General features: G+C 42.8%; 2 protein-coding genes and 1 long non-coding RNA gene across 4 annotated transcripts; 1 reads left to right on the top strand and 2 right to left on the bottom strand.

Moving 5' to 3' along the window:
• Window positions 1-551: 551 nt before the first annotated feature.
• Window positions 552-9,699, bottom strand: FAM221A (family with sequence similarity 221 member A). The gene is made up of 6 exons (XM_033165755.1): window positions 9,602-9,699; window positions 8,490-8,663; window positions 6,943-7,133; window positions 5,473-5,679; window positions 3,576-3,690; window positions 552-628 (listed from the first exon to the last, which is right to left on the bottom strand). The coding sequence occupies exons 1-6, from the start codon at window positions 9,664-9,666 to the stop codon at window positions 595-597; spliced, it is 786 nt and encodes a 261-aa protein (XP_033021646.1). The 5' UTR covers window positions 9,667-9,699; the 3' UTR covers window positions 552-594.
• A 2,686-nt stretch (window positions 9,700-12,385) lies between these two features.
• On the top strand, window positions 12,386-12,773 carry LOC117055728. Its single transcript, XR_004427669.1, has 2 exons — window positions 12,386-12,528; window positions 12,564-12,773. It is a non-coding gene; the product is annotated as an uncharacterized LOC117055728 (long non-coding RNA).
• Window positions 12,774-13,713: 940 nt separating this feature from the next.
• On the bottom strand, window positions 13,714-18,878 carry CCDC126 (coiled-coil domain containing 126). Of its 2 annotated transcripts, XM_033165505.1 has the most exons (5): window positions 18,576-18,878; window positions 17,199-17,269; window positions 16,235-16,285; window positions 15,891-16,023; window positions 13,714-14,466 (listed from the first exon to the last, which is right to left on the bottom strand). In XM_033165505.1, exons 1-5 carry the CDS (start codon window positions 18,619-18,621, stop codon window positions 14,291-14,293), a joined length of 477 nt encoding a protein of 158 aa, XP_033021396.1. In that variant the 5' UTR covers window positions 18,622-18,878; the 3' UTR covers window positions 13,714-14,290. The 2 variants fall into 2 exon arrangements, with proteins under 2 accessions (XP_033021396.1, XP_033021397.1); XM_033165506.1 differs by lacking the exons at window positions 16,235-16,285; window positions 17,199-17,269; window positions 18,576-18,878 and having other exon boundaries at window positions 15,891-16,228.
• Window positions 18,879-20,267: the final 1,389 nt, after the last annotated feature.

Consider the following 20,267-nt stretch of genomic DNA (forward strand, 5'->3'; position numbering starts at 1 on the left):
AACGTAACTGCAAAACATTGTTAGAAATACAGACTATTTAAAAAATACACCATAATTAAAACATACACTAAAACAATCCCCTTAAAACAGCACAGCAATTAAAACAACAGGCTCTGGCTAAGAGATCAAGTGAATGCTTGGGTAAGCAGGTATGTCTTCAGAAGCTGGTGGAATGCCAAGACAGATGAGGCCTCTCATATTTCAGCAAAGAAATTGTGTATGCCACAATACCAGTGCCACCAGGGAAAAAGCCCACTGTGTCACCACAAGCCAATAATAAGCAAACTTACCACAGGAAACCATTACTTTCGGTAAATCCATTGACCCACTTTGCATTGTTTATCTGCTTAATTTCTGTCAATAATCACGGGAAACCTGATATTTCCTTCTCTACAACCACATTTGATTCTGAGATACCAATATAATGTCCTAACGTATTTTAACAAAGTTATAAAGAAATTAAAATGTCTCATATTCAGCAAAAGCAGATTATCTTTAAACTTTAAAGAAATGTTTTGCTTTAAATACGTATGCAATGGCTTACCCGTTCCTGATACTGTCTTTCAAATAAGCCATGTCATCTTCGTCGGTCTTCTAGAGGCAACTTGCATTGCTGTACTTGCACCTCCTTAAAAGCAACATACTTTTAATTAGATAAATTCTAGAACTGTATCTGGGCAATATCAAACGTTAGTCCATGCTCAAGTGGATCAAGGGGTCTTCTCTTCTGAGTATGGCTCAAGTGGATATCATCTCTTGTTCTCAGAGCTTCTCAGATCAGAATGTATTAAAATTTCATTTCATTAGAATTTCGTAGCATACTTATTGGAAAGCAAGACTCACTGAAATCAATTGATCATACAACCAAATAAACATGTTTAGCACCGCTAATCTCTCCTGTAATCACACTTGCCAGCATGTGAAATCGAAAAGATACTACCATCTTGAATCAGCTTGTTTGACAAGAGAATATGTGTAAATAAGGTTCACTCCTGCTTTTGACTTGCCCTCGTTGTTCAATCCTTAGTACGTCAACCAAAACATACCACCCTCAACGCCTATTTATAGGAAAGCACCAACGAGAAAATGTATCCCAAGTTTAACACCACACATAGTAAGGTAGAAAAGGTAAACCCTGGCCGGGGGTCTGCAAACCGCGCTCCGGAGCCGCATTGCGCTCTTTGCAACTTTGCCGCGGCTCCGGGCAGGGCCGGTGCGTTTAGCGCCGGAAAATGTAGGGTGTGCTGCGCCGCGCTGCTGGCCCGCCTGCGCCCACCCACTTCTCTACCTTGCCAGTGGCTGTGCTGTGCTCATGCATGCCTCGTTTCGTGCCAGCGCAGGCGCAGCAGCAGACCACAGCAGCTGCCCTCCTTGGAGCCTGTCCCGGCGCTTGTGTTTGGCTGCTGCTGGTGGAGCTGCTGGCTGCTGTGACGCGACGAGGTAAGGAGGCAGCTGCGGGCTGGGCCAGGGGCGGCGGGCGAGGGGGAAGCCCTCTTTTAAAAAAGTTGAAGGGCCCGGCTCCAGGACACGTGGCAGTCTGGGAAGGAAAAGGAAGCCCGGCTGTTCAGCTAAGGGCAGCCCAACGGATGAGATGGGCGCGGGAAAAAGCTCAGGGGACGACCGGGTCCCGGGCTCTGTTTCGGGGGCACGCAGGAGACTACCCTTAAGCAGCGTGGCGAAAGGGGACCGAGCATTGGGTGTACCAACGGGGGGGCAGGAGGGGGCAACGCCCCCCCAGAAGCCCCTGCCCCCCAGAAGCGGGAGTCCCATGGACTGAAAGAAGGGTTTTATCCATTCTGAAGGAATGTTTCCCGCGCCTGCAGGGGGAACGTGATCAGCCCCCTGGCTTCAGCCCCTCTTAGCTGCCTTGCCCAGCCCCTCTGCTGGCCAATAGTGATTGGGGCAGTGTGCATGTTGTGTGCTTTTGCATAAGTTTGCTTAACTTTTAGGGTTGCATTTGTGCTGTTCATGGGGCAGTTGGATTTCCCCTTCTAGATTTGCCCCTGCAGCGTCAGGCGTTCGGACGGTTCCTTTAATACAGTGCTTGTTGTTTGGCTGGGTTGGGGGGAGCGTTTCGTGATATTTTGCCATTTTGCCTTCATTTCCTGCTCTTCATTACCTGTCTAAATGAGCTATGAGCTTCTGGGTGTTTATATTTTTGTGGGCCGCAATGGTTTTGCGGCTCCAGTTTTTTTTTCTCTCTCAGAACGGGTCCAAGTGGCTCTTTTTGTCTTAAGGTTGCAGACCCCTGCCCTGGACGGTTAAGTTCAGTCCAAGGCAGCTATGGGGTTGTGGTGCTCATCTCGCTTTCAGGCCGAGGGAGCCAGTGTTTGTCCAACAGACAGCTTTCCCGGGTCATGTGGCCAGAATGACCTAAACCACTTCTGGCACAACGGGACACCGTGACGGAAACCAGAGCGCACAAAACCGCCCTTTACCCTTCCCGCTGCAGCGGTACCTATTTATCTATTTGCACTGGTGTGCTTTCGAACTGCTAGGTTGGCAGAAGCAGGGACCGAGCAACGGGAGCTCACCCCGTCACGGAGATTTGAAACCGCTGACCTTATGATCGGCATGCCCAAGAGGCTCATTGGTTTAGACCACAGCCCCACCCACGTCCCTACCAGGCATAGTAGTTTCTCTCAGACTCTCTGTCCTCTTCCTCTCCTCTTCCATCAACTCCCCGGACTCCCAACTGTACAGGGAATCCTGGAAGGAAGCTTATTCTAGTTGTCAGAACACCAGGAACTGTATTATGTACTCTCAGTCCTCAGGAGATCACATACAGCCCCTTGTTCTTTGCCAGAGTACCCTACCGAGTCTTCATTACAATCTGCCTAGAGTGACTTGAGTTTTCTTTTTCTGTTGAATTTGCACATAATGACTACTGCACAGTTGGGTTGGCCCAGAGTGTTCTACCACCTGAGGCAAAACAGAAAATGGTGCCGCATCCCTTCCACCGCCCTCCCCGCCTTCTCTTCCGTCTGAGGCGACTGCAGGTAACCCTGGGAAACCCTGGCATGCTGAAGGTGGCAGGGGAGAATAAAGGAGGCTGGAGAAGAACAAGCAGTGGTGGGGCAACAGAGAAAGCAGGTGACAAGTGCAGGAAGTGGTGAGCAATGCACTCCTCAGAGGCTCAGATCTGCCACATGTACCCCCTCCCAGGTGACTGCCTCACTGAGCCTCATAGGTGGGCCGACCTTGCATAGCAGGCATAGGCAAACCTGGCCCTTCAGATGTTTGGGACTACAACTCCCATTATCCCTAGCTAACAGAACCAGTGGTCAGGGTATGATGGGAGTTGTAGTCCCAACACATCTGGAGGGCCGAGTTTGCCTATGCCTGTTGTATAGAGTACCTTTTCTTAACGAGGCACTCCAACCTCCTAATTGCTGAACTGTCACAGGAGCAAACACATTTTAAATGTGTGCTAAATTTAAATCCCCTAAAAGCTGCAACCATTGCACCATCCCTGATACTAGGTCCACTGTATCTGGAAAGGCAGGATTTATTCAGCTGCTAACAGTACAACACACTGACTGCTTAAAGAAAGAAAAGTATAGTAATTCCATTACCATCTGTTAACTGGGGGACGTCCTTGTGTGGAACTAGAAGGTCCCTGCAATGCTCTTAGGAAGGGATGATCCATGTTGGTTACAGGAGATTCTAGGAACTCGACGGAAGGTGCTCCTTAAATGAAACCAGCAGTTAAGGGAGAAGAAATCCAAATTAACCAGAAACATGAAGAATTGCAGCCACTGAGGAAAAACAAATTAAGAATGTTGCTGATTCAGTAAGAAGATCAAGAAGCAAGTCCAACAAAGTTAGCCAACTCTGTCTTGAAAAAGAAATCTGGTGATCTACCACGGAGCTATAAAACTGCATCCTGAATGGAAGACCAGTTATTGGTCTCATTAAAAAACACTGAGCATTTTAGAATTATACCTCGTGTTATTAAATTAAGACAAATGTTTGAAAATATGGATAAAAGCGTAACAAAAACAGATGTGTGATGTAAGCTAGATTTATTACTTCAGCTTTGGAAGGAGCTAAGTGTAATATGCCCATGGCTCAAATTTTATCACTTGCTGTCTGTCTATGTTCTGTTAATTTGCAGCTGGTGTTTTCTATTTTGTTGGTGTTGGTATTCAGCATTTAATTATTATATTGTTTTATGTGCAATTCCTCCCTGGGGTCATTTGAAATGGTGGGGTTATAAATTGTGCAGGGGGGGAGCTCTACGGTTTTGGCCACAGGCTGCGCGCCGTTTTAAAAGAAAGCACCTATCACATTAGGCATGGAACAGCATGGGCTGTCATGATAGTTGTTACGAAATGGGCCGGGATTCCAAACCTTGTATTTATTTAGGAAGAAGGGGGCAACATCCTGCTGCTATAGTTTCCAAGTCATCTTCAGATACAGCTCCTTGTACTACAGTCAATCCTCAAGGCTACAAAAATGTGGATAAGAATGACAAGGACCCCCCCCTGCATCAGAGCCATTGCAAATGATAAAAATCAGGGGTCAGCAAACTTTTTCAGCGGGGGCTGGTCCACTGTCCCTCAGACCTTGTGCGGGGCCGGACTATATTGAAGAAAAAACCGAACAAATTCCTGTGCCCCACAAATAACCCAAAGATGCATTTTAAATAAAAGGACACATTCTACTCATGTAAAAACACACTGATTCCCGGACCATCCGGGGGCTGGATTTAGAAGGCGATTGGGCTGGATCTGGCCCCCGGGCCTTAGTTTGCCTACCCATGATAAAAATGCACTCTTCACCAGTTCCATTATCTGCTTTTCCAGGACAAAGTAGGCTCTAAGAGAAATCCATGGATCTGTACCTGTTTCAATAGGATGAATAGTACTTTACCCCAAAAAGGCACAGCATGTCTCCCATGAGAACTTGTTTTCTTTGGAATCTCAGGTTATTTATTATTTTACTTTATCACTTGTCCCCAGCTTCGAAACTAATATAGGGTTAAAATGCCAAGAAATGTAGAGTGGTAGACAACCAAGTTTTACTCAAATTTTTGAAATGAATTAAGACAACTAAATTAAGTCTATCAATGTCAAGAGGTCCACAATGAGTAAAATTTAGTTGAATACCACCCACAGATTTGGGAATCATCAGTTTGGCCACACCCAACTTCAAAGCTTCAGATTATCTCTTCCAATGGCTTCATATGAATGTCAAACAGCATGGCGATAATGCAAGGCTTGAGGGGCACCACAGGTCAAAACCCATGGTGCTGACCTAGTCTTTCCAACTGCACATTGCTAGGAAAAACACCATTCATTTTGTGGGGCATCAGACTACCGGATTGGTACCTCTGCACCTATATTTATAATTTAAAACTACATAGACGTTGCAATCTGGTTTAATTATCTGATACACTTTGGAACTATCAATAAAACAAAAAAGATAAATGTAAATTCAATTTTTCATTTCAAGTCCCCCGATTCTTACCTATCCCACTGTCATCAAGTCTCATGTATCCTTCTGCTAGTGAACTAAAGCCAGTTAGTCCTCCCATAGCGGCATATGGGACATCTTGCCCCACTGGTTTTCCTTGGGCTAAGCGTTCCTCTTTTGTTTCCACTACTGTTTCATGAGCATATGTTGGCTGCCCACATCCACAAGTAAAGCAACTGTGAAACCCTGAACATTTGGAACCTAATTCAAAACATTTTAAGACAGCATCAGATAGACCAAAATATTTGACTCTCTTTCACTCAGTGGCAGTTTTGTTTGAGTATTTCCTCTCTGTAGCCCCGACTACACAAACAATTGCTACAGCTGGAAACAGTATTATTTGAGTCCAGGGCAGACATGGCATAAATCTAAGGCCTACAATATTTTGATATCATAAATACTATTTATTCTACTGGTACAATGAAACATATCTATATATATAAAACCCAAGTGTCTCTGCGTCCATTCCGTGTATTCCTGGGTTTGCGCTACTGCGCATGTGCCCCACGGACACAGGGATTGGATCGGAGAGACATCGGCTGGGAGCAGTTGAAGCGGCGGTTGAAGCAGAACACCGGCGCTCCAGAGGACGAGGGGAGGCCGAGAAGGGAGGCCACGCTGCCGCTCTCGCCGCTGAAACCAGAGCCCCGAGGCCTTGCGGCCCGGGAGCAGCCCAGAGCAGCCCGCCCTGCAGAGTGCCGGCGTTCTGCTTCAACTGCCGCCGCCGCTGCGTCTTTTTGCTTCTTCAGCTCTCTGATTTGGAGCCGCTGAGCAGGAAGCAGCCGCCCCGCCGGCGAGGCCCAGTGCCTTTTGCCCAGCAAACAGCGAGCGAGCAAGGGAAGCGTGCCTCTTTAACCCCCTTGGGGGTGGGGGTGGCCGCCACCGCCGCTGCTTCCTGCTCACCGGCTCCGAATCGGAGAGCTGAAGAAGCAAAAAGAACGAGCGGGCGCTGAGTGGGGAGAGTAAGCAGCCGCCCAACCTCTTCTTATATAATCATAAGGGTAATAAAGGAGCTTTATGCAGCCTGGGGAGGGGGGGCAGCTCATGATCACTACCTTAAAAAAAAAATCTTGCTGTACATCTGTTGAAGTCCACATATGTTCTAGCGCCCGTTATTTTAACGGGTTTCAACCACTAGTTTAAACAATAATGTGCATATGGACTCTACTTATACAGAAAGCTGCCAGTGGTAGAAAAAATATTCAAAAAGCCCATGTTCAGACTCCCAGATACAAAAGTAGCATAAATCAGGACATTGTTTAATAGTATGCAAATTAACCAGATTTGGAATGTGAAATACGATGAGCTTGGATGCTGAATATGAGTTTTCTAGTTACAGAACCCAGCACATTTTCATTAGTACTCTCCACACCTACAAATATACATGCCTCAAGGGGCATATCTGTGTAATGAAAAGCTGCTACATTTACATATGACATGCTTATTTATCCAAAACTCACTTACATGTGTTGCATGGAAACCCAGGTGCCGCACTGTGCTGATCAGCAAAGTGCTTACATCTACAGCGGATGGGTTGAGTCCCATTGAGAGGAATGAAGTTATAAGATTTGCATGGGCAACGGCCCACCCTACAGGGTAAAGAAATAGGACGTTCCTTTGGGATCTCTTCAAAGTCTGTTTTGTGTTGTTTATACCTGGGGGGAGGGAAATGTAAACATACTATTCAGTGATCATTTGGTTTATTTATTTATTTATCATTTATTTAGAGAATTTGTACCCTACTCTAAAGGCAAAAAGGCAGACACAGAATGGCATACATGAAATCAAACCAAGACTCTACTTAAAGTCTTAATTTATTATTATTATTATTATTATTATTATTATTATTATTATTATTATTTTAAATACAATGCACAAGGGGGAAAGGACAAGGAGGAAAAGGGAAAATAAAACTCAAAACTCAGGCTTCAATTTCTAGATGGTTGTTCCTATATTGAGCAGCAGGCACAGTTCAGAGGAGCAGGGCTTCTAGCAAAGCAGATGCGATGAACTCTGCTTCCTGTCTCTCCCACTAAGGCAGCCTGATGGAATGGCTGCTCCCAGATGATGGTTGAAGGGATGGGGAGGCCTGATGGAGGTGGCCTGTCTCAGCAGAACTGTTGGAGTGAGCCCTGCTTCTGGGCTGTCCCACTGCTGGAATGGCTGCCCCCAGATGACAGTTGAGCTATTTAAAAAATAATATTCTAAGCAATCATGTCCCAATCTTTTATGAATGGGACCAGGTTCAATAAACCACTTTATTGAGGTTGCCACGAACCCAGCCTATCTCTTGAATCTTCTGGCACATAGAGAATTTCTATGGTAGTGAGTCAGTCTTTTACTGTGTGCTAGTCTTGCTGAGAAAAATTATTGCTGCTTCTTCAAAGCCATGACTGAAATAAGTCTGAACATTACATGTGCTGGGGGGTGTGGGGGGGTGGAATGAAGGCACACTGTAATGTTAAACCATTTGTAATGCTAACCAAGTTTTATAAACCAACCACAAACCGTGGTTTACAAGCATGGTTTGTTTGTGGTTAATAAACCATGGTTACGGTGCTGGGCTGGACATTCGTGTTAAACCATCATTTAGTAAGCAATTGTCTATAAACCGTAGCTTAGCATTATGTGGACCATGGCAGAGGGGGATCCCAGTAAAATATTTAGATGCTTAAATTTGTAGACTTGACCAGGGAACCTGCCATTCAAATTACCGGTATTTGGAATATACCTTTGAATGTCATCCCAACTTAACCTGAAGGTGCTCTTTCTTTTCTATTTTTGATGCATTTATAATTTATATGGAATATTATGAAACAATTTTCCTGATCTAAGAAATATTCTAAACCGCCTGTGATCCTTGGATGAAAGGCGGTACAGTAATTTAATAAATAAAAATAAATGCTTCCTAAAGCTTTGCAAGCCATAAGTTCTCAAGCTAACTGCACAATAATAATAATAAAAACTTCCGTTGAACAGGAAATGTCTATGTAGGGCACAGAATGCCTCACCTGTGAGTACAAAAACAAGGGGTTTCGGGGCCCACAAGTTTGCAGTCCATGCCAGTTGGTGATCTCCAGCTCACAAACAGTCTGTTTTGTAACCGTATTGGTAACATTTTTTTCTTGTACTTTTCATATTCTTCAGGAGTAAAAAGTTCCCCTCCATCATCTTCGCCTACAATTCTACGAAGAAGCGTTGCATGTTTAATTACAAACATCAATGTTCTGATAACACACACACACACACACACACACAAATGAAGACTGTTGAAACGGCTGTGGCTTCGGAGAAAGGATAAAGTGAAGAGACAATCTTGGAAAGCCTGGACTAGGAAATGTTTGCGGGGTGTTCCTCTATTTCTGCTCATATCTATGTCGCAACATCGAAATACTGTAGTGCTACGGTCCTCAGCATATTTCATGGGATATTCCCACTTAACTGTAACTGGAGGAAGTGGTTGAGGGCTTCATTCTTTAAAAAGACTATAAATCATAATGTTTAAACATGCGTTCCATAGGAAGTCATATCCTAGGACCTAGTCACCCACACCTTAAACTAAAACCTATAACCGATTTCAACTCACCACAAAAAGTGGCTATCTTTAGATTAAATATTATTTCAAACAACTCTTAACAATCAGAGGCTAGCCCTGTTAAAGACACCCACCTTGTTAAAGTAAGACTGGTGCCCCCCCAGCTCTCTTATGTGTTTTGCTTTCTGACTGATTGTGGGAGAAAGAAAGAAAAACTCAAATCGTCTTACAAAAAGATTAAACAATAAAATCATGCCTAGCCGGTGCATCGCTCAGGAGTATCACGCTTAGTAGTGAAGAATGCAGGTTGCCAGGCAGGGATCTATGCGGAAAGGCGGTCCTTTAGGTCGCTCGGAGTGAAGGACTTGCCCTTTGCACATGCTCAGAGGGCCCCTCGAGAGTTTTGGGTTTCCGAGCGAAAAGACTTCGAGCCCCAACAAAAAGTGGAGGAGACTTGAGCCGAGCGTACCGTCCCCTCGGCCCGCTACCTAAGGAGTGGCGATCGCCGCAAGCAGGTGGCCTCCCGATGCCAATCCTTCCACCCGGCGGCCTTTTTTTGGTCGCCCTCCTTCCCTCGGTCCCGCTCACCTCTTGTATTCCAGGTATTCGTCTATGGCTGCGGCGGCCCCCGGTTGCAAAGTCAGCCGCTCCATGGCAGGGGCCGGCGCTTGGATGAGCTGTCCCCGCGGCCGGATTTCCCTAACGAAAGAGGGAGACACGCGGCGGCGAGGACTGAAGGGCCTCCCGGGAGACAAAGAGGCGGCCCTCCCCTTTCTTTTCCTTCCCCGCCACCAGGAGAGGAGAGGCGGGAGAGGCGGCTGCTTCGCCAACCCTCGCCGTTTGTTGGGTCTCTAAGCGACGGTTCTAAGCGCGCCTTTCGGCGCCGGCTTTCGTTTTTTTGCTGGCGGGGTTAGAAACCCCTCACACCTCGCAAACCCCCCCTCCATGGTTCGAACTTAACCCAGTTTAATATTGTTATCATAGGCAATCCTAAGGCCCCAAATATAAATATTCATAAATGCACATGTATCTGAACAGATAAACCATGTGTCTTGAGAGCAATCCTGAAGCCATTTTGACCTCAAATATTCCTCTGCGGTTAAGGAAGGCAAATTGGGAAAGCCTTCCCGTTTTCTTTTCCATGCTTACAAATCCTGTTTTAAGAGCGTCTTTGTGTATGAATAGGGCGTGCCTGTGACCTGCATTCAGGTCAAGTAAAGTAATAGCCATCACAAAAGGATTGCCCAGGCAGTGCAATCAGGGACCATTCTTAGGTATCCTGGCAGACAGGATTTCTGCTGTAAACCCACCTCCTATGATGTATGAGTGATGATTTTGGGGTGGTCTTTGGCTAAGGGGGTTGGGCAGTGTCAAAAAGGTTCCTGCACCCTTTTGTTCAGGGGCTCTCCCTCCTTGGAAGGAGGGGAAGGAACTCTGTTGCAACAGAAAAATAAGTATCTGCCTTGCTTTCCACTGGGTCCTGCCTCCATCCATTCTTCTCTGACAAATCATCGCCTTAGGGGACTCATAGAATCCAATGGGGAGTTGGGGCAGCAAAAGCCAAACCCCAATTTTTACATCAATATGTATAGACACACAGAGAGTGTTTTAATCACACCTCTTCAGTTGTGCTGCAGACTTGGAATTTTAAACTCTCAAGGTAACAGCAAAACGCTTGGGCCTGAGGACCGGAATCTGAACTCAGCTAGCTGCCCTCACTCATGGTTTTGGGACCCCAGGGATCTAGTGGCAACATGCTCAAGCCTTGCACCCTCTTGTGTCCCCAGGTAGCTGCTACCACCCTTATGCACTGTACAGAAAGAAAGAAAGAAAAAGCCTTGCAGCCTAAAAAACCTCATAGCCATTTTGTGAGGGATTTTTGACTATAAAGTGTGCCTCTGACTGGTTTGATTGCAAGGAAAATGATCACGAGACCTGGGTGGAGTTCCCCTCCTGCCTGGCAACTGGCAGTGTTGGTTCAGGCTGTCCTTGCCCTCCTTGAAAGCATTCTTCACTCCAGATCAGGTCCCAGCAGCAGAGCTGGTGACGATGTCCTGCTACAAGCATTTAGTACTGTCTCATTATTTACATTTGTTGAGACTAGCAGCAGAAGATGTGGCTCTTTATTATTTTGATATTTTACCTTTTATATTAAGCTCTCCATACAATTCATTAATACACAAATAATATTGCCTTCCCACCCACCCCCCAAAAAGAAAACAGAACCAAAGCATTATTTTAGGTTTCTCTGTAACATATCCAGGAGAAAAGACAAGCTGTTTTTAAACTAAAAAGCAGCTCGCCTCAAGTATGAGAGTTGCTATGTGAAAAACTTAAATACAGCACTTTTTTTTTTTTTTGCACACAGTTCTCTTAACTTCCAGTTCAGCCCCTCTCTCATAATAGGCCTCAGCCAAGTATACCTGAAGGGGCATCTCCACCCCCATCATTCAGCCAGGACACTGAGGTCCAGCTCTGAGGGCCTTCTGGCAGTTCCCTCCCTGCGAGATGTGAGGTTACAGGGAACCAGGAAGAGGGCCTTCTTGGTGGTGGTGCCCGCTCTGTGGAACAGATCTCAAGGAAATAAACAACTATCTGACTTTTAGAAGACATCTGAAGGCAGCCCTGTTTAGGGAAGTTTTTATGTTTGATGTTGTCGCTTTTTTATTATTAATATTCTGTTGGGAGCCGCCCAGTATTTATTAATTAATTAATTAATTAATTATTCAATGTAGCTGAATGCTGCAAGATTTAGGACAGATGAAATAAAGTGCTTCTTCATCCTCTGCATAAACTACAGAATTCACCCCACAATATGTGGTAATGGCCACTAACTTGGATGACTTTAAAAGAGAATTAGACAAATTCATGAAAAATAAAGCTTCAAATGGCTACTAGCTATGATGGCTATGATCTACGTCCGATGTTGTATATCATACTTTCGGAATCACTAGTGGGAAAGAGTACAACGGCACTCAAATCCTGCTTACAGACTTTCCATAGGCATCTGGCTGAGCACTACGAGAAAAGAATCCTGGACTAGATCAGCATTTGGCCCCAGTCCATCAGGTCTGCTCCTGTATATGACTAGTGGAGAATGTCACACAGCAAAGAGAAATTCTGCATTAAACTTTCAAATGTGGTAGATAAACGGGTAGACTCTTTACATAATGTAACCCAAGGATTCATACAATGCTGGCCTCTTGTATGTTCCCTTATCCTCATGTTAAGGGATAGACTGTACTGTAGCGTGTGAAAATGTACTTTGAATCAAGTCCCAATTAAATTTACTGACCAAAAATGTTTCAGGAGGCTTAGAAATGTATGTGCTCAGGAATGTAGCCTTATAATTCTGTGGTAAGTATACTCCAAAGCCAGCCTCGCCAAGTTTAGCAAGGCTTATTTCTAGGTTTACTTCTGAGTAGAATAGAATATACCATTAGTGTTTTTATTTACCAAGTCTAGCATGTGATATGTGACTTCTAGTCATTTAATTTTAAAGCAACAGTTAAAAGGTAAGCTGTTTGAAACATGAAGAAAGCAACCACAGATTTTCATTTTGTGCAAAATCATGAATACACTCCTACTGAGGATAAGAACTTACTGGACACTAAAAATCTTTGACCATATATTTCACTTTATTTTAATCTATCCAGATGTTATAATCATCTGCAGGGATAATAATTCAGGACGGTATATAATCTAGCACCGCAAATCTTGTTCTCCCTTTAAATAAAAGTTCTTTAAAAAAACAACAACCCTACACAGCATATTTTAAGCATAAAATACCAAAACAAACCCTTTAGAGATCATTCCGTATAGATGCAAAAACTCACTGGCACTTCATTTTTATAATTTAGGATACAAAAAGCACACTGTGTAACATAGTGTACCCTTGCTGCAAATTCTCTGCTATAAGGCTAACATGGATATAAGGCAATGTTCACCTTTGCTCCCACTCAATTTAAAGTCCACCATGGAAGAGCTTGGGTTCAAATCCACCAGGTTTTACTACTGTTTCACAACCAACGCTCATTCAAAAGGCCATTGCAAAGCAGCAGTGCCTGAGAGACTGTACCCCTCTAGCTCATCTCTTCAGTAAGTATCAAGGTGTCTTGCTTCCCTTCATCTAATTTCAGCTTGTCACTCTTAGTTTCCTTCAGAAAGAGTAACTTAAGAGCTAGTGTTACATTCATCATAGGCTGTAGGATACTCAAATATTCACCAAAAAAAACCCCAATGAACGAAAAGCTAGTAGTGTTCAATATCTGGTAAGTGTGGCTTCTATCACTTAAGGTTTTTATCTTCAGTTGCTAAATACATACATTTATTTATTGTTAACAGCTACGTACCATCACAGATTATCTTTGATCATCTAAGTCAGTGTTTTTCAACCACTGTTCCGCGGCACACTAGTGTGCCGCGAGATGTTGCCTGGTGTGCCGTGGGAAAAATTTGTTTATTTGATTCCTATTCAAGAGAATTACTTTATATATAGTCAATATAGGCACAGATTTTTTAACGTTTTCTAATGGTGGTGTGCCTCGTGATTTTTTTCATGAAACAAGTGTGCCTTTGCCCAAAAAAGGTTGAAAAACACTGATCTAAGTGTCCTAATTCTGTAGCAAGTGTGTGTGTGTGCACTTGGGCAGGTTGCCCTTTTAAGCTTTTATAAACAATAGTATTTTTAATACATTCTCTCTAGCTATTTCACAGATAGTGCAAATAAAAGACATTCTTTGGATCACCATTTTAGGATGTTATCCACAACATGATATCAATTGTAGAAATCAATCAGCCAAAGGTGATGTTAAAATATACTTTACACATACATAAATTTCCAGCACTCATATTAAAGGCATTGTCCTTCATTGCTATGCATTAGTAAACCAGATCACAAGATTAAGCTAAAATTTCCAAAGATGTGTTAGATTTATATTTAAATAGATATTTAGATATTAAATCTACCTCTTTTTCATGATCATAATCTCCCATGATTATCACAGAACCTCACATATGGATGTACACATTATCTACTTGCCTTACTACACTAGCTATTCTCCTAGCATCTCTTTTAAATAAGATGTTGTACAGTGTTGCTTTATGAAAGAGCTATCTTTAAAAGGTTTTAGAGCTTGATATAAAAGAAGTTAGAACTGTATTCAGCATTTCCTGTTGCAACAGGATGCAGACCTCCTTGCCAACCATTGGTTTCTGTTTTTTTCTATTGTAACAGAACTCGATAGCATTTAGAATCACTTTGTGCACCTGTATCTGCTATCTTATGTTGTTTACTGCATTTACCCGTTTGCTTGTAGTTGCTGGCATCAAGTTCCCATTTGTAGTATTTGTTGCCGAGCCATTTACAACCATGTAATCAACCTTGTTTTCCAGTTTGACCAAGCGTTGCAAGATGTCATCTAGAAGAACTGCGATCGTTCGTTTTAGATCAGCTAGAGAAAAACAGAAACACAGAAAGGAATCCTGTCTATTTTGCACTCCACAGTGGAACTATTGATAGTGAAAGAAACATAGGTGCTCGTACTAAAGGTAAAAAAAAGGTAAAGGACCCCTGGACAGTCAAGTCCAGTGAAAGGCAACTATGGGGTTGCAGCGCTCATCTCTCTTTCAGGCTGAGGGAACTGGTGTTTGTCCACAGACAGCTTTCTGGGTCATGTGGCCAGCATGAATAAACCGCTTCTGGTGCACCGGACACCGTGAGAGAAACCAGAGCACACAGAAACACTGTTTACCTTCCCATCGCAGTGGTACCTATTTATCTACTTGCACAGGCGTGCTTTCGAACTGCTAGGTTGGCAGGATCTGGGACAGAGCAATGGGAACTCACTCCATCATGGGGATTCGAACCGCCGACCTTCCAATCGGCAAGCCCAAGAGGCTCAGTGATTTACTGTGCCAAGATAGCAGAAGAACTGAAATTGCCAAGGTAGATGCAAGTCCCCCCACAACCAAATTTTTGTTTTATTGGTCCTAGACCCACCCCTTTCCAATTAGAGCATTTAGGCATTGAATAACATATCTGGTTATATTGGTTGGTTGGTTGGTTGGTTGGTTGGTTGGTTGGTTGGTTATCTATCTATCTATTTGCTTCATCTAGGTTTTTTTCTTTAGGAACATTCACACAGAGAATGGATTTCTTATTCTTTCTCATTTCATTCAGTCCAACTGGCACAGAGCTAGCCATCCCTCTTTGTTTTTTTCTTGTTGTTTATCCACACCACTGGTAGTGAGTTCTAGGAAACATTTGTGCATAGCATATAAAAAGAATTACTGTGTTTTAACAGATGCATTTAATTCCACCAGCTGCTCTCTAATTCTGATACAGTGGTACCTGGGTTCCTGAACAGCTTGGCTCCCATGCCTTGGTTTTCAAACAGACTTCTGGAACAGATTAAGTTCGAGATCCAAGGTACTACTGTATTCTACAGTGTACAGTTTTCAAAATTATATACCTAGCCAATTCTAGTTTTTTCAATTTGATACCTTTACTGTTAAACCTTTCCATGTGTGGCATTATCTAGGACTCCAAAATATGGATATATAATTCATATACAAATGAATATTATGTGTCTCCTAATACCCTTAATAAACCAATGACTTTTCTCAAGGATATAAAACATACATGCCAATAAAGGTGTTGAATTGATATAAAACACTGTGCATTTCTTAACCTCAGCTGAATGTGGGATTTCATAGCCACAATCGTTTCCATAACAGTTTCCCTGTTAATAATTAGACATTAGTTCTACAAAATAAATAAGAACTTTTGAAAGTATGCTTGGTATTGCATTTCATAATTCTAAAATTAAAGAGTTAAATAGAGACATGACCTCAAAGCAAGTTTATTATGTCTTACCGTATCCTGCCATCGAAACTCCATTACCACCATTCATGATATTCTTGTTTTCTTCTGCCAGTGCTCTAACATACCTTTTACTTAAGTCAAGTATTTGTTCACGCAATTCAGCACTGCTCTGTTGCCTTGGATGCTGAAAGGTGTAGCGCAGTAACATTATGCCCCAGATAAAACCAAACACCAGCAGAAGTAAGCTCAATTTCTGGGACACGTTTTTTCTTGAAAATGCAAAAAACATTTCTGAGCAGGCCAAAATGTCAACATAAGGAACCAAGGCTCAAGTCACAGTATTTTCATGGTAGTTAAAAAAAATAAAAAAATAAAAATCTTCACAACAGAGTTACCCTTCCGGAGAGATCATTCTGTAAACTTTTCCCAATGGACATGGTTGATTCCTGAAACATTATTTTTAAAAAGTATTATCAGTCTCAAGTCTTTGTAAGATGAGCTTTATTATGACCAACTTCTAAATTTAACTTCACCATTCATCAGATACACGTAAACTAAACAAAGCCTATGATTTGCCACCAGGCAGTCCTTAAAGCATGAATTGCAAGTCCATGACGCAACCTGCAGTTCAGCCATGAACTTGTCTGGTATCTACACTACTTTAGCTCTACATCTATAATATGGGAATTAAAACGGCCTACTTTACACAGTTCTTGTAAGACCAAGACAACGTATATGAAGCACTAGGAGCACATCAGAAAACAGTGAGAGAGCAATCCTGTACATGTCTACTCAGACGTAAGTGCCACTATACATGGCGTGGGAAAGCTGTAGCCTTCCAGATGTTGCTGGACTAAAACTTCCATCATTCTTGACTATTGGCTATGTGTGCTAGGGGCAATGTTAGTCCAGTTCCATCTCAAGCACCACAAGTTCCCCACCACTACTATATGTACCTCCATGAAAGCACATGCCACAGAAAACAATGGAACTTACTTTTCTATGTAGGCATGCACAGAATTGCACTGTCATTCCTAGGTAACTTTTAACACATTAGAATCTGCAAAGCAAGCACGTTGGACATCTAAATGTATAGGATTGTGCTTTAAGTCTTATCATGGTTGTTATAAACTAAACATGTTCTAATTAATAATGTGCCTTATCAGATTATTCCATTATTTAATTAAAACTAACAATTAAAAATGGCATATTTTCAAAATCACAAAACAGGTGCATTCTGGAGATAAATATAATTTACAGTTTATTTGCTTTAATAAAACGACATTTGAACTGGAGTAGCCCAGAACTGATCAACAGATTGCAAGTCAAAAATGCTAAAGGCAGAATAAGTTAACTTACATTAGCTAGTCTGATGCTTTCTTTCGTTATCAGAGCAAATAGCCCAACTGGCAACCATTTAGATGGGGAATCTTTCAAGAGAAGAAGAAAAGGTGAGAGTTCATTTAGGTTGTTACCACTAGGAATTTAGATATAATTGAGAAAATACTATGCAAGATAAAGTAATAAAATTTCATAGTTAATCCCTAAAACCACAAAATACTTAAAGTTCAAATTTGAAATTATTAATCATTTACAATATAATAAATGACTAACCCACTCACCCCAATCAGTCTTTGGGCTGTTACCTCTAGGTCACGTCTATGCATTTAAAAATGAATCCTAGCTTAATCCACCTTCTGCTTAAACCTCAATTTCTAATAATAAACATTTATTTCATAATACCTCTTATATTTCTTTTGTGCTTTATTTTTTTTTAATGGGCCTGGCTCTGTAGGAGACGTAAGGTTCAAAGTTACACAAAGCTCTTCGTCAGGCAAATTTACCATTTTTGCTACAAAGTAAACATTGCATTGAAAAGGAGGAAAGCAATTCCAAACCATTATGATTTATGAACTAGGGAGAGAATGATTACTTAGATACTCGCTATCCATCCATAGACAACAAAGCCAAGTTACCCGATCTATACCAAATGAATACATCTAGATAAAAAGTAAGGCAGATGGGCTACATCAACCACTTCCTAGGTCATACTGCAAGACTCTCTCAAAAACAGTGTTTCGTTCACTTGGCAACATTTATGCAGCACTACTGTACTCCAAACTCTGGAGCTGCAATAAATCTGAACCAAGAGTTCCATGTAACACAGAAGCTTGTATATTTTTACACCAGGCAGTGTACACCTATCTTGTACTGTACTTGAAAGAGTGTGATCCCATAAACTTAGTAGAAAGCACATCGGAGCTCGGTTGGGCTTACTCCCAAGTAAATATATATACACTATATTTGTTGTTCAGTCGTGTCCCACTCTTCGTGACCCCATGGACCAGAACACGCCAGGCTCTATATAGGATTGCACTATTAGTCTCTGGCATTGAACTGGCAGTCTTTTGAGTGTAACAGATTAAAATAATCATGAAAGGGAAAGCCAAACGAAACATGACGATTCAGTTAAGTGTTAAGTCTACCATCAGCAGGAAGTCGGTCTAAAAAAGAACGTTGCTCGGTTTTGCAGCCTACAAACAGAAAGCTGAAAGAGAGAGAAATGGCGGGGAGGGGATTTCTGAAGGCACAGGAGAATTTAGGGATTCGGGGCAGGAGAGCCGTAACACAACAACCTCTCTTTAAAATGGGGAAGTTGCCATTGCGAAAGAAACATGAGGGTTTTGCCTGGAACGCGTCACCTCTGCTTCAAAGGAAACAAACATCAAATCTTACCTTGCAAGCGCAGCTGGCTGAAAACGCAGGGCGCCCCAAGGGCCATTGGCTGTCCATCAGCATTTTATGCTCTCCAGCCCACCTAAGCCATATAGGCAAGCGCGTCCACGGTCCACCCTTCCGGCCCGCGATCTCCTTCTCACCCAGATCACGCTCTCCGATCCTCAATGGGGGTTTCCATGCAACCCCGCACGCTCTGCCGGAGCTCTCCGCGCGCACGGCAAACGCCCCGGTTAAGCTCCGCCCGTCGGACGCCAGCCTCCGCTTACTGCGCTGTACATAGGAAGACCAGCGCCGTCGAGGCGCATGCGGACTTCACTTCCGGCTACTTAGGGGAAGTTGGGGGGGGGAGCACCGAACACGGAGGGAAAGTCTCGGATATAAAAGTAAACATCAGTAACGATGGGCCGTGTATGTCTGATCTGACGTTTCTTCCGAAGTTTTTACTCGTTGCAATCCGAAAGTTTGCATTTCTGCTTTCAACCCATGCCTAGTGTCCTTTTAAATGCCTAATAGCCCCCCCCTTACCGATAAATACTAATTTACATAAATAAATAGTATATTACATTAATATTAATTATATTGGCAGTTTTTGTCAGCTAGAGGACTCCGACGTTTTGTCCTGTCATTTGGCCTATTTGTCCAACTATTATGCCTCACTGTCTGCTTGATCATCTTATAGTATAGGCTGCCTATAAACGTGCTGCTGGGTTATGACTGAGGGCAGAGTTAATCTTATCCTTTGCAGCAGGTATATGAGGCAGGTGCGATGTATTTGGTTCTCCAATTCCATCAAGTTCATTGTGAGTCTTTTGACTTATAAACCCAACCACCACTTTTGCTAACCTAAGACTTTAGGATTCTAACTGTCTATAATCCAGTTTTACAGTGCAATCCAATTCAGTCCCACTGAATTAACACCCAATTAAATATGTATATGATTTCAGCCTTATTTTAGGCATATCCCAATTGAATTTCCCCCACTCTCACTATAATTTAACACAAACATCTTTTGAAACTCTTCTCACAAAATGAGTTTGCTGGGTGGCGTTGGGGAGCTGCTATTTTAGAAACCCAAACCTACCCCATGCGTGCATAATTTGTGAAGTAATTAGGCCAATCAAAATAGCAGACTAGCTTTTTTTGTCCATCACGAGGCTGGATGTTAAGCAAAGAGGAATGAGGAGAAAGGAGATGGTTTGGTGTTAAAACTTATAAAGTCTGCATTGGTATTAGTTTTAAGAGTGTGGGAGGATGGGAAAGAGATGATTCCTAATTTTTAAAAAAGTATATATAATCCAGCATAGTGTGACTGCTTGGGCAATGCATGCTGCTCACAAGTCAACATATGCAGGCATGCCAGGCAATAGAATAGGCCTGTGGTATCTGAAAGAAGTGTGCATGCACATGAAAGCTCATACCAATAATAAACTGAGTTGGTCTCTAAGGTGCTACTGGAAGGATTTTTAAATTTTGTTTCAAGGCCTGTTACAGGGATTGCAGAGGTGGTGGGTGAGTAGAGGCAGGGGAGATTACGTTATGTACCTAGTCCTAGGTCATTGCATAGCCTCTGATTTGCCCATTACACACTTCAGTCACTTTCTCCAGCTCACTCCTAAAACAAATACAAAGGGCTTTAAAAAGGAAGTCTCTCCCTGGTGTTAACAGCAATTGATGCAGTTGGCAGAGCCC

This window comes from Lacerta agilis, chromosome 12, assembly GCF_009819535.1.
Source record: "Lacerta agilis isolate rLacAgi1 chromosome 12, rLacAgi1.pri, whole genome shotgun sequence".
NCBI classification, from domain to species: Eukaryota; Metazoa; Chordata; class Lepidosauria; order Squamata; family Lacertidae; genus Lacerta; species Lacerta agilis.

What these genes read in the sequence shown, in the direction of transcription:
- FAM221A (XM_033165755.1), bottom strand. Translation starts at nt 9,666, where the DNA reads ATGGAGCGGCTGACTTTGCAACCGGGGGCCGCCGCAGCCATAGACGAA. An exon ending in GAATACCTGGAATACAAGAG is followed by an intron (nt 8,664 to 9,601) that starts GTGAGCGGGACC and finishes GCTTCTTCGTAG; the next exon opens with AATTGTAGGCGAAGATGATG. An exon ending in CGTCCCCCAGTTAACAGATG is followed by an intron (nt 629 to 3,575) that starts GTAATGGAATTA and finishes GTTGCTTTTAAG; the next exon opens with GAGGTGCAAGTACAGCAATG.
- CCDC126 (XM_033165505.1), bottom strand. Translation starts at nt 18,621, where the DNA reads ATGGCCCTTGGGGCGCCCTGCGTTTTCAGCCAGCTGCGCTTGCAAG. An exon ending in AAAGCATCAGACTAGCTAAT is followed by an intron (nt 16,286 to 17,198) that starts GTAAGTTAACTT and finishes ATAATGTTTCAG; the next exon opens with GAATCAACCATGTCCATTGG. An exon ending in AGAATGATCTCTCCGGAAGG is followed by an intron (nt 16,024 to 16,234) that starts GTAACTCTGTTG and finishes TACACCTTTCAG; the next exon opens with CATCCAAGGCAACAGAGCAG.